The 14204-nt window shown below is 46.3% G+C and overlaps 1 protein-coding gene across 1 annotated transcript in view; it reads left to right on the forward strand.

Moving 5' to 3' along the window:
* Positions 1–14204, forward strand: part of dgkzb (diacylglycerol kinase, zeta b) — a gene marked incomplete at both ends in the record, with an annotated part of 85127 nt that overhangs the window by 18122 nt on the left and 52801 nt on the right. The window contains 9 exons of the mRNA XM_080002997.1: positions 4082–4172; positions 6686–6781; positions 7155–7232; positions 8079–8135; positions 12235–12303; positions 12380–12451; positions 13261–13377; positions 13521–13583; positions 14064–14165. Of these exons, the coding sequence (XP_079859123.1) occupies positions 4082–4172; positions 6686–6781; positions 7155–7232; positions 8079–8135; positions 12235–12303; positions 12380–12451; positions 13261–13377; positions 13521–13583; positions 14064–14165 (745 nt within the window). The remainder of the gene's footprint in view (positions 1–4081; positions 4173–6685; positions 6782–7154; positions 7233–8078; positions 8136–12234; positions 12304–12379; positions 12452–13260; positions 13378–13520; positions 13584–14063; positions 14166–14204) is intronic.

Consider the following 14204-nt stretch of genomic DNA (forward strand, 5'->3'; position numbering starts at 1 on the left):
AGAAACAGAAAGAAACAGTCTTTAATCGTCACACGACACTCCACAACACATGCTTGCACACACACACGCTTGATGGTGGCCGGTGAAATGGCTCCTCGGCTTTTAACCATCCTGGCTTGTCCTTCCTCTGGGGGCACAGCCAGGAGCAGTGGGCAGCGTACGTGGACGCGCCCGGGGACCAGGTGATAAGTGTCCATCGCTGGTCAGACGATGATGGGTGCATGTTTTTGGTGGGGGTCCTTACTGACGTGAGGTGGAGGAAACCCCATGCGAACACGGGGAGAACATGCAAACTCCACACAGAAAGGCTCCTGTTTTTTGGAAGATAACCCGCCGGAGCACGGTGCCAACAGCGCCCCAGGCGGGAATCGAACCCAGGACCTTCACACGAGAGCGACTACAAATGGGCCAACGCTTGAAGCTAACGCTTCAAGGGCAGGACCATAAATAGGTGATAGAATACAGCTGCTCATGTGATTAGGTTGCACCTGGCTAAGAGCACGGCCACATAAGAGAGGACTTACCTGAATAGAGGGTGTGTCTGGAACACAAGCTTGTTGGCAGATCAGCAAATAGCAGTGAAATGTGCAGAGTCAAACCAGTAGTCCAAGTTGCAATACTACAATACTAGATAACATAAGCAGAGAAGTAATACACTACACGGCAACCTCAGCACTGTATATAGTACAACACATTATATAGTATTTAATATGTAGTATATATTATATACATATTAAATACAATATAATACATACTTAAATACTAATGTAGTATATATGTAATATATACTACATATTAGTATTTAATATGTAGTATATAATATATACTACATCTAGGTCTAGGTAATTGGGCTCAGGATCACTGTGGCTGTACGACTGTTGCTCTTCAGAGAAATCAATGAGCAACAGGAAAATCACCCATCCCCCCCCCCCCCCCCACACACACACACACACACACACACACTCACACACACACACACACACACACACACACACACACACACACACACACACACACAGGGAGAGCCTCTGTCATTACATGTGTCCACCTGCTTCCGGCCTGTTCCAGCTTGTCCACTCTCTACAATAAACTGGTGTGTTTGCAACATCTCTGCCTGTATCTCTGTGTTGGAGGGCCCTGAAAACACCACTCGGGTGAGGTGTGGCAGGTGAAACTACCACAAACATCTTTTGGACAATGATTTGCAGCTTGGAACTGATAATGATCAATAAATATGATGTCATGTCATGCCCGTCACACTCCTGCCCCGACGTGCTTCTCGTCTGTCTCGAACTCGCACACCAATCCTACTGCGAACAACACTCCACCAGACCAGGGTCTGCGGGCAGGAGGCGCACGAGTAATTTGGGCTCGACATGCTTGGAGGACTCACACCCCCACACCACGCAATTTTAACTGCAATTGCCAACAGCAAGCATTGAGCACTGGCGTTTTCCGGGGTGGTGGGTCACTGGTGTGTCGGTGTGGGGGCGTGGTTGGCCGGGAGGTGGCCGGATGGGCCCCATGCTGGCTGGGCCCCATGCTGGTGGGGCTGCGAAGAGCACCATCCGGAACCTAGACTGAACTAAACAACCTAGACTGAACAAAACAACTTAGACTCAACAAAACAACCGAGACTCAACAAAACATCCTAGACTCAACAAAACAACCTAGACTGGACTGAACAACCTAGACTGGACTGAACAACTTAGACTGAATAAAACAATCAAGACTGAACAAAACAACCTAGACTGGACTGAACAACTTAGACTGAACAAAACAACCTAGACTGAACAAAATAATCGAGACTGTGGGGGTGGTAGCTCAGGCGGTAGAGCTGGTGCTCTAGTGATCTAAAGGTTGCTGGTTCGATCCCAGGCTCCTCCTGCTAGCACGCTGTAGTGTCCTTGAGCAAGACACGCGGTGGCGCAGTGCATTGCACTGCTGCCTCACAGCAAGAAGGTCCTGGGTTCGATTCCCGCCTGGGGCGCTGTTGGCACCGTGCTCCGGCGGGTTATCTCCCGAATAGGAGCCTTTCTGTGTGGAGTTTGCATGTTCTCCCCGTGTTCACATGGGGTTTCCTCCACCTCACGTCAGTAAGGACCCCCACCAAGAACATGCACCCATCATGGTCTGACCAGCGATGGACACTTATCACCTGGTCCCCGGGCGCGTCCACGTACACTGCCCACTGCTCCTGGCTGTGCCCCCGGAGGAAGGACAAGCCAGGATGGGTCAAAAGCAGAGAATCCATTTCACCGGCCACCATCAAAAAGAATGTGTGTGCAAGCATGTGTTATAGTGTGGTGTGTTGCGTGATAAATAAAGACTGTTTCTTCTTCTGTTTTCTTTTTTAACCCCTAATGGCTCCTGATGGCTGCCTCCGTCGGTCTTTGAACAATTGTAAGTCGCTTTGGATAAAAGCGTCTGCTAAATGAAATGTAATGAGACTGAACAAAACAATCGAGACTAGACTGAACAACCTAGACTGAACAAAACAATCGAGACTTAACTACACAACCTAGACTGAACAAAACAGCCGAGACTCAACAAAACAACCTAGACTGGACTCAACCGAGACTGAACTAAACAATCTAGACTGAATTGAAGACCTAGACTGAAGTAAACACTCTAGACTGAACTAATCAATTTAGACTGAACTGAAGACCTAGTCCTTTAGACATTATATAAAGTCTGATTCGCCTTTTGTTACTGTGTAACAATGTCTCACACATGATGCATCAGGTCTTGTGGCACTGGACCTAGGGGATAAAAATTGGGTAGATACACTAATCACAAAAAGTTAGGGATATCCAGCTTTTGGGTGAAATTTCAGGATGAACCTAAAATGCACTATAACCTTTACAGGTGAACTTAATTTGACATTCTCTAAACTTTTGAAAGCACATGTCCAACTGTTCAATGTTTCAGCACTTTTTGCACAACTTGTTCTCTAACAAGGAGCTGAACGACAACATTCACAACAGGTGTTTGATCCATGGATCGACCAATACATTTCCTGGTTCAATTAGAATTGGTATTTAAACAGTCCTCTTCATCATGCTGTTCACATTTTGACATCATGAGACCAAGACAACACCTAACAATTGATCAACAGTACCTCGCCATTGTGAGGCTTCAAACAGGATGCTCTCAGAGGGAAGTGGCCACTGAGCTTAGAGTGTCACAGAGTATCATCAGCAGGTTGCAACAGAGATACAGAGAGACTGGAAGAGTCACAGAAAGGCATAGAAGTGGACCTCCTTTGGCCACATCCCACACTGATGAGCGCTTCATTGTGAACAGTGCCCTGCAGAACCGGATGATGATGCCACTCAACTCCAGACACCTTTAAGGGAGATGAGAGGCACGCAAGTGTCACGTCAGACCATTCAAAACCGTTTCCATCTGCGTGGTCTGCGTGCTAGACGACCTGCAAGGGTACCTGACCACACCACCAAGCACAGGCATCATCGTCTTGCATGGGCCAGGGAGCATTTACGCTGGACGAGGGACCAGTGGGCCTCACTGCTGTTCTCTGATGAAAGTCGATTCACGTTGAGCAGAAATGATGGCCGCCAATGATGTTGGAGAAGTCAAGGAGAGCGCTATGCATCAGCCACTGTTGTCACCAGACCCACACTTTGCAGGTTTCCTTTGACACAGAAGTTCACTCTTGAGTGGTGAATAAAACCTTAATATTAATAATGAAAAATATAAAAATAAAACCTTATTATTAATTGGCAGATACTCCCAGAGGTAAGGGTTTAGGGAGGGAGACGGATTCGTTCTGGCCATGGTGCGGCAACATGAAAAAGTTTTTACTGTCACCTTAAAAAATTAGGTACGCTGGCCACAAGTATCAATATCAAATAATAATGATGAATGATGATTATTGTAATGATTGATGATCATCATAATCTCTGGCGCAGGAGGAACATTAAGAAAACTCCCTGCCTCGGCAGCTTGGCTGCCGCGGGAAAGGGAACTGTGCTGTCGTCCGCAGCCGGTGCTTGACCACGCCCTTTGTCCGCCACAAGGTACTAAACTGAATATTTTCCATTGAATTGTTTGGTTCCAGGAAAGCCACCTCCAAGTCCAGCCTGCAGCCACCGTCGGCTCCAGCGAGGAACCCTGAGAGCCCAGAGCTCAGCAGCTCCGTTGACTGGAGTGTAAGTTCATCATCTCAGGAGCTGACTCAGATACTGTTCTGTAAAATGATGTCATATTTTGAAGAGAATCCAACTCTGGCAGAAAGCACTGAATTGATGTGACTGTGAAAGTCGATATGAAAAAGGGCTTTCATTGGGTGTTTTTTGAAACTGAATGTGTATTGTTTTTGTCGAGTTATTATTATTTTTTTTTTACTTTCAATGCCTGCCTAAACTCAACGCGGCACAGAAACGAACAGAGGATACTGGACAACTCCACACTTTGGTGTGTTAGGTTGATAAAAATAAAAGAAACAAAAGAGAACATTGTTTTCTGTCAGTAAGTCAACATGCAATGGTCACCATATTCTTTCCTTCCGTCACTTAAAATAATGTAAATTAAATCAGGTTGGAAGGGCATTATTTTGAATATATTCATCCTGTCACTGTAAATCTTCTCCAAATGTACTTTTATCATTGAATACTTATTATCACTACTATTTTTTAAATTATTAATATTAGATTATTTATTTTAAGAACATTTAAACTGTTTAGCATGTTCCTCTTTATGCGTCTTTTAAATACTATTTATCTAAACTTTAAACAACATGAACAATGTTTTAAATCGGAAAAAAAATTAACCTGACCTTTTGACCCCGTTAAACAAATAAAATCAAACAGTATTCAGTTAAACTGGTCACATGACTCCCATGGATCCAACATAAATCATAATATCTACTCACAGATCAAACGCATTATCAAATACAAACAAGTGTACATACCAATAGCGTCTCTGCGGTTGCCTAGGCATTGAGTAGCTCTTCAATGGGCTTGTTTCTCCCTTCAGGAGCACCCTACTGAGCAAACAAAAGGAATCCACAACTGCCCAGCCCTCCTAATCAAAGCTGCTGTTTCTCTCCCTACCTGCACGCCAGGAGCCTGAGCTGACAAGGTGTCTCCATGCCGCCCTCTTGCACTGCTTCAATATTATTATCATTATCATTAATATTATTAATTGATTACTTAGGTCTAGACTACCTAAATATGAGAGATAAGTGGGAGATAAATAATTAAACAAAACCAGTTATAACTTAACAGTTTAATTGGTCCAGGGACCACTAGAGTTAACCCTTACCACACCCTAATCCTGGCCCAAACTCGCCTAGAGCCAACTCTCTTTTCACAAGGTGCTTGTTTTCAAAACATCATAGCAAACGTAGCAGTGAAGCAGAAAAGAGTTACAACAACAGGATAAACAATGACACACAGAAAAGGTGGTGCAGCTTCACCCCAAGAGGAAACCTGCAGGTGGAGGTCCAACCAAGAAAGGGCGACAATGAGAGCAAAGGGTGCAGTAAATACAGCTTGTCAGATATGGGGGGATTTTCGGATGTCTTTAGATTTTACAAGTTGATCTAAGACACAGTGAGTGGACATCTACTAATAAACCAAAAGAGCTTTCAGGGCTAGGGCGGGAGAATATGGTCGAATCCAAGCTACAATTTCAGCTTTCTGCGATGATGGTGTATAAATGACGACCTATTATCTACCCATTATACCAAGATATTTGGAGGTGGATAGATTTTCAATTTGAAATTGTGATGAAAAGTTTGACCCTTTTTAGAGATTCGCCTGATGGCGAGTGACTCGATTTTCTGACTCTCAATTAGTTCAATTCAGTTGGTGTAACGCCTGGTGAATGAGAGACGGAAAAGTTGGAAATGGAATTCTCTCTCAGCAGATGCGGATGTGTGACTCCTGGCTCACGGATGTCGGCCAGGATCCGGTTGGGAGTCATTGTCTCTGCTTGGAGTGTGTGACTTGCAACTTGAGGCTCTCGGGTCGAGTCTCAGTTCATCCTGTGACTCACGACAGTTACAGAGTCACAAACAACTCTTTTGAGTGACTCACGACTCCTGGGTCATTTAAAGGATTTGTTCGGCCTCAAGAAATCCTTTGCGAGTCTTGCGTCAGTCATTTCAAACCCATCCTTTGGGTTAGGGTTAGTCCCAGTCGTTGTTTTAGACCAGTGCATGACATTGAGCAGGTTCACCTGGGGTGAAGGTTGATATTAAAGACAACTATCCCAGAGGTAAGCCCTGCCGACCCCCCTTAGGGTCACTTAGTCCTCTCCTGGGTGGGTTTTAACTATGGAATTTGAGGAATTTAATGTATAACATTTTCTGTTTTCCGAACCTTGGGATTTGTACCGGTTATATGTATGTCCTTCAGTAGGAAGGGGGAGAATATACGTATATATATATATATATATATATATATATATATATATATATATATATATATATATATAGTATATATACTGTGTATATATATTTATATATACACATACATACATATACATACATATATATTTACATCTATTTGTTTTATTAAGAGTCATTGCCCAGTATTATTATTGTCCTTAAATATTATTGTTTATTGGAAATATTATTATTTCATGAAGCCAGATTTGTAAATTATCTATAATTTTTATTTAAGTGATACCATTGATGGTGGAATCTTTTGTGTCTCAGGAAACTGCCCAGTTTGGAGAGCACATCTGGTTTGAAACCAGTGGATCTGGAGACTTGTGTTACGTTGGGGAGCAGAACTGCATCGCTAAGACCCAGGTTAGCCACAGTACAGTGTTCCAGCAGGCCAGCAGGCCCAGCTCTGCAGTCCTGGCTCTGCAGGCCCAGCTCTGCAGGCCTGCCCTGCAGGCCCAGCTTTGCAGGCTTGCCCTGCAGGCCCAGCTCTGCAGGCCCGGCTCTGCAGGCCCGGCCTGCATCGCGGTAAAACACATCCAAACTACACTGACTATTAAGAATTAGGAATTAAGAATCTTTATTTGTCACATGACACACAACACATATATACAAAAGAATTCCGAGCTAGCCAGGAGTTAAACCTAGAATTTTCTGATCCGTAGTCAAACACATTATCCATTGCGCCACTAGCCCTATAACAAATAAATAAATGACTATACAACCTTTCCTCCAAAAGCAAAAATCACTGGAGAGACGAAAATGTGCTGGATGCAACATCTCCATCCACACCATGTGCATGGAGCAGCTAGAGAGGGTAAGCTGCTCCACCATCACCTTGCCCTGCCTTTAAGCTGTTCCACCTTTACCCTGCTCCACCTTTAGGATGCTCCACCATCAACCTGCTCCACCTTCAAGCTGCTGCACCTTCACCCTGCTCCACCTTTATGTTGCTCCACCATCAACCTGCTCCACCTTCAAGCTTCTTTACCATAAACCTGCTCCATCATCAACCTGTTCCACCTTGAAGATGCTCCATCTTCATCCGGCTCCACCCTTAAGCTGCTCCACCATCAACCTGTTCCACCTTCCAACTTCTTCACCATCAACCTCCTCCACCTTGAAGATGCTCCATCTTCACCTGGCTCAACTCTAAAGCTGCTCCACCATCAACCTGCTCAACCTTCCAACTTCTTCACCATCAACCTCCACCACCTTGCCGATGCTCCATCTTTACCTGGCTCCACCCTAAAGCTGCTCCACCATCAACCTGCTCCAACTTCAAGCCTCTCCACCATCAACCTGCTCCGCCTTCAACTGCTGCACCTTCACTCTGCTCCCCGTTTAACCTGTTCCACCATCAACCTGCTTCACCTTCAAGCTTCTTCACCATCAACCTGCTCCAACATCAACCTGCTCCACCTTGAAGATGCTCCATCTTCATCTGGCTCCACCCTTAAGCTGCTCCACCATCAACCTGCTCCACCTTCCAACTTCTTCACCATCAACCTCCTCCACCTTGAAGATGCTGCATCTTCACCTGGCTCAACTCTAAAGCTGCTCCACCATCAACCTGCTCCACCTTCAAGCTTCTTCACCATCTACCAGTTCCACCTTGAAGGTGTTCCACCTTTAACCTGCTCCACCCTCCTTCTCTGTTCAGATTAATTTCAGATGTAAACCATCGTTCCGGGAGACAGGTTCTCGATCAGTGCGAGAGGTCAGTCTCTCTCTCTCTCTCTCTCTCTCCATGCTGGAGTTGTGTGCCTGAGTGAGTGCAGTTGGTAAGAGCGACTTTGGTCTTTGATAATTGGTCTTTGAAAAAGTGAATCTACTTTCATCCTTTCTTTGTGTATTTTGTTCTGTAGATTGTTGTTGTTTATTTATGTTTTAATTTGTAGTTCAATTGATTGTTTTATTTATTTATTTATTTATTGTGAGTTTTTGTTTGTTGTGTAGGGTTAGGGTTAGGGTTAGTTTCATGGCAGCTGTTCTCAGCCATGAACTAATTTCAGTGCAGGGACAGCAATCCTCTTTTCAAAAAGGGTCACACATCAGGGTTCTAACCAGCACTGAGATAGAAGCAGGTAAAGCTCAGATGGTCAGGGCGGGGCAGGAAGTTCTACCTTCTGTTTTATTTATGTATATGCTCCCAATCTAGGTTCAAAGAGGGTGGAGCTTTTTTAAAAAGCTAAAGGAAAAGTTTCAGTGGGGGGATCAGAGTGACTACATTGTGATGGGAGGGGACTGGAACTGTACATTGGACTAAAGTCTGGATAGGACCGGTAAGGAACCCCACAGCGTTTCTTCCACCTATCTGTCTGAACTTACAGCTCAGCATGACCTCAAGGACACATGGAGAACAGAACCTACGACAGACAGACAGTACACATGGGTGAAGGTTTTAGACAGTTGGGTCAGTGCAGCTCGACTGGACGGGCTTAACATATCACACGCACTCAGTTCCAGGTTACTAGACAGTTCCATTCACCCTGTAGGTTTCACAGATCATCACCTTGTCACTCTGGAGCTATGCACTTTACATAGCACCAAGCACTTTTCTTATTGGCATTTTAATGTAAAGTGGTTGCAAGACGGCACTTTTAGCAGTAGTTTTAAATGATTCTGGGAAACCTGGAGGAGCAGAAAGGGAGACTTTAGCTCCTTGAGTCAGTGGTGGGAGGTAGGTAAAGCACAAATCCTTGTCTTCTGCCAACGACACTGAGCTCACTCCACCAGCAGGGTTAAGGAAGCCATAAAAACACTGAAGCAGGAGATAAGAGATATTGAGGGAAGCCACCTCAGTGGAAACGCCCCTGCTGGTGGGAGGCTGCAGGAGAAGAGGCAGAAGGTGAACACTTTCCTCCAGGAGAGAGTAAAGTGTGCCATGGTCAGGTCTCGCTACCTCAGCACGCCCCCTGCTCCTACTTCTTCAACCTGGAGAAGGCTATTCAGCAGTCCAGACAGATGGCCTGTCTCCATCTTCCGGATGGCAGGGTGACCATCACCAGCCCGGCAGAGATGAGGAAGCATGCCTTCTACACCACCCTCTACAGGGCGGAGGACTGTGATGGAGAGTGTGCTGCCAAGCTTCTTCAGGGGCTGCCTCGGCTGGAGGTCAAGCAGCAGGATGCCTTGGACGCTGCCATCGGAATGGAGGAGCTCCCCTCTGCTGTGGGCCAGCTGGAGTCTGGGCGTGGTCTTGGAATAGAGGGTCCAGAGTTCTTTAAGCATTTCCAGACCCTAATAGGAGAAGATCTCCACCAGGTGCTACTGGAATCTGTGTTGACTGGTGTACTACCAGTCTCCTCCGGGCGAGGAGCCTTCTCTCTCATACCCAAGAAAGAGAGAGAGAGACCCATTGCACAGAATATAAACATTTATCTAAAGTCCTGGACAATAGGCTGAAGAGTTTTAGAGTCGTTGATTTTTAAAGACCAGTCTTATTACGCAATAAGACTGGTCTTTAAAAATCAACGACTCTAAAACTCTCTAAAACTCTCTCTAAAACCAGGCAGATCTATCAAAGACCAATTTGTTTTTAATGGGAGATTTGTTTGACCAGTGTAATATTAATAACATGGATGTTGGTATTTTATCCCTTGATCAGAAGAAAGCTTTTGACCGTGTGGACCATGGCTTTTTATTTTCAACCTTAAAGGCATTTGGATTTGGGAAAGTTTTTCTTAAATATGTGGAGCTCCTTTTCAAAGGAGCATCCTGCATGATCAAGGTGGGTGGGGGTTGAGTCGTCCACTCCCTGTACAGAGAGGGATCAGACATGGCTGTCCCATCTCTGGAAAACTCTGCTCCCTTGCTATAGAACCTTTTTTAAACATTTTAAGAGATGAGTCGACTCTCCCTACCGGAGCTCCCACAGAGCCCGCTTACGCAGATGATGTCAATGTTTTTCATTAACAACCAGGGTGATGTCCAGAGCTTAGAAGTTTGCTTAGGGTTGTAACAGAAGGCCTCATCTGCTAAGGTAAACTGGGAAAAAAGTGAGGCCTTGCAGATGGGAAAGCGGGAGGGGAAAACAACTCCCAGTTTACCAGGGGGCCTGAGGTGGGAAAAGAGAGGAATAATGTATTAGGGTTGTTTTTAGGCTTGGAGCAGTATCAGGTGATGAACTGGGAGGGTGTGGTGGAGAAGATGTGTGCCAAAATGTCCAGCTGGAAATGGCTGCTACCCCAGTTGTCATACAGGGGGAGGGTACTGGTTGCTAATAACTTGGTTGCCTCGACCTTATGGCACAGTGTATCAGTTCTACATCCACCCAGAGGCCTGCTAGAAGAGATCCAGAAGGCCATTGTGAACCTCTTCTAGTCTGGTCAGATCTGGATCAGAGCAGCAGCCCTGTATCTACCAGTCCAGGAGGCGGGGGGCAAGGCCTTATTGATATTACATCCAGGGTCACAGCATTCCTCCTCCAGACGGCGCAGAGGCTGCTGTACAGTTTTGGGTGTAATAGAGTTGGCTGATCACAGTGAAGGTGCTGCTGAGGCGGTCAAGGTGCCTTTCTTATGACAAGCAACTGTTTCTGCTGCGAACCGAGGAGATAGACTTATCAGGGCTGACTCCCTTCTATCAGTCAGTGCTGCAGTCATGGCAGGTTTTTAAGATCCACCGTGATATCACAATTACACCTGGGATGAGGGGCTGTGTGAGGGGCCTTTGTTTGGGAACCTTCTGCTGGATTCTGGGCTCCTCTCCTCCTCCAGCCTGCGCTCCAGCTTGCACAGGGCTGGGTATGTCAAGTTGGGTCATCTGCTGAAGAGATCGGTGGAGCAGCTCATGGAGACAACGGGCATTAGATCCTCCAGACGTTGGTGGATGAAGTCTGTGCTTCCCTGCCAGTGCCCTCTAGAGCATTTATGGAGACCTGTACTCTGTTTGACTCATGGGATGATGAGTGTGAGTATGTGTGTCCTTCATTAACGGTCTATCCTGCTGTGCAGTGGGAGGAGGAGCAGGACAGCCTCCTGTCTTTTGGACCCCCAAGCTGGGGAAGTTTGAGGCAGTGAGCAAGAAAGCTGCCTACTACACCTGCATCAAAGCGACACACCTAAGTTTAAACTCCTTATCTTCGGTCCTGTTTACACTGTGTCAAACAAATCTGTCCATGTCCTGGTGAACACTGTTTCAGGGGTTTGGAAAAGCAGGAAGAACGCTGTGAGGGGTCAGGGGTCAGTGGATCCAGCCCAGATGATAATTGGTCTACCCTCAGCCGACCTCAGGGTGGAGTTTGAGTTTTACAAACTGACTGGAAAATTGAACACTTTTAAATATGTTTGTGGTGTTGGGGAGGTGCTGTGCTCTGTCTAGTATGATCCCCTCATTATTAACTTGTGATTTTCCTGTGGTATGTCTCAATTTTTTTGTTTTTTGTTTCCTACATAATCAAGCTTCTGCTGTTGTGACATGACCTAGTGCAAATAAAGAAACCTTAAAAGTCAGTCTCTCCCTCTCTCCCTCTCCCTCCCTCTATCCCTTTCTTCTTCCTTCTTTCTCTCCCTCCCTCTCTCTTTCTCTCTCTCTCCCTCTATCCCTTTCTTCTTCCTTCACTCTCTCTCTCTCTATCCCTCCCTCTCTCCCTTTCTTCTTCCTTCTTTCTCTCCCTCCCTCTCTCTCTCTATCCCTCCCTCTCTCCCTTTCTTCTTTCTTCTCTCTCTTTCTCTCCTCCCTCTCTCCCTCCCTCTATCCCTTTCATCTTCCTTCTCTCCTCTCTCTCCACCTGCCTTTCTTCTTCCCTCTCTCCCTGCTCCAAACTCTATCAGCTGAGTCCAAGTAAAACACGTCATAACCCGGTTTGTCCTCAGGGGGGCAGGGTCCGACATCACTGGGTTCACCGCAGACGTCAAACTGGAAAATGTGGAGAATGTGGGAAGGTTGGTACCTGGTTTCACATGTTGTGCCCTGCTGCTGGACCACGCCTTCTACTCATTCATCTTCTCTGACCAACAGGGGTTTCAACACACGTTTTCATTCTATAGCAAAGAGATCGTGGCCATCAGCTGCTCATGGTGCAAACAGGCAGTAAGTCTCTCTGCTCTTCTCTGATGTTATCTCATACCATACTGCTCCCCCTCTGCTACTGGAGAAACCAATCCTTCCCTCCCACCCTACACCCTTGACCTCCGCTTCAACTCCGGAGAATTCCTCCTTGAGGAGTTCTCTGACGACTCCTCCAACATGGATTGCATCATAGAGGACAACGAGGAGGAGGACAGAGGTCCGATAGAGAGCATCATCAGATTGTGCAACAATAACCATCTGTAGCACAACATAGGGAAGACGAAGGGGCTGGTGGTGGACTTCTGACGGAGCAGGAAGCCCCTGACCCCTGTGTCCATTCAGAGGGAACAGGTAGAAATGGTGGGCTACTGCAGGTTCACGGGAGGAGGTAGAGAGGGTGGGCTCCTGCAGGTTCAGGGGAGAGGGAGAGATGGTGGGCTCCCGCAGGTTCAGGGGAAGAGGGAGAGATGGTGGGCTCCTGCAGGTTCAGGGGAGGTAGAGATGGCCTCCCCTCTGAGACCTGCAGCCTTCCATAAGAAAGAACACAGCAGGCTGTTCTTCCTCGGGAGGCTGAGGTGCAGATGCTCTGCAGGTGTTGATAGCTGACATCTGCAGGTGGTGGCCAGTGTACTCTTTTTTGACATTGTGTGCTTGGGACATGGCATCAAGGCTCATGAGGAAGGCCAGCTCTGCCAGCTTGAACTGAACCGTTGGTCGTGGCAGAGGAGGATGAGGATGAACATCAAGGCCATCCTGGAGATGGTTTGTGATTGTGTTGGAAAAAGCAGAACATCTCAATGTTTGAGTGTGAACGTCCCTCTGTGTTCCAGTACCACAACAAGGTGAGCTGCTTCCTGCTGCAGCACATCGAGGAGTGCTGCTTGCTGGGGGTCCATGCCACCGTGATTGTCCCCCCGACCTGGATAGTGAGGGTCCGCAGACCTCAGGTACACACTGTGTACTAATACAGTGATACACAGTAATACCCATGAATTCACACTAATACAAATTAATAGTGTTTAATTTTTAGTTAAAAATGTAAAGTTATTCCGATGTTGAGCTGCACATCTGTCTGTCCTTCCTTTTGCAGTCATCATTAAAGTCCAGTAAGAAGAAAAAAAGAACATCATTAAAAAGCAGCAAGAGAGCTGAGGTCAGAACTCCAAATTAATACATACTGATCAAACCCCCAAATCTCTTCACAACTCTCACTATGCTAAAATACAGACCAGTGGCAAAAAACAGTGTGGCAATTTGGCCACCACATGCCACCCAAGTGACGTGTTCAGGGCCCTCCGGCACAGACTACGATGGGTTGTTAACACCAGTTTATTGTAGAGATGAGGCTAGGTGGAATTAGCCAAGAGCAGATGGAATATGTCATGACAGGGCTGCTATCCTGAATGAGTGTGTGGATGGGGTTTTTAAACCTGATGATCGTTAGCCTAACCAACGAGCATCAGGTGTGGCTGCTCAAGCCATCCCATCCACCATATACCCCCAACACCAAACTGAGGCCAGGAACAATGGCTTGGGTTGAAGAATACCAAACATATACTTTGAATATGAGAATAGCTGTCTGGCCTTGAGTAGATTTGATTTATTTCTATTTCTGCTGTGTTTCTACTGTCAGCTTCAAGATGGCTGCTGGAAGACATTTCTGGTCAAGCCGCTGTCCTCCCAGATCATGAAGCCTGTCCTGGTGTTTGTTAACCCTAAAAGTGGTGGAAATCAGGTAGCTTGTACTACATCTCCACTCCGGAGCTTTCAGTGC

The sequence above is a fragment of the Zeus faber genome, assembly GCF_960531495.2.
Source record: "Zeus faber genome assembly, chromosome: 6".
Lineage (NCBI taxonomy): Eukaryota > Metazoa > Chordata > Actinopteri > Zeiformes > Zeidae > Zeus > Zeus faber.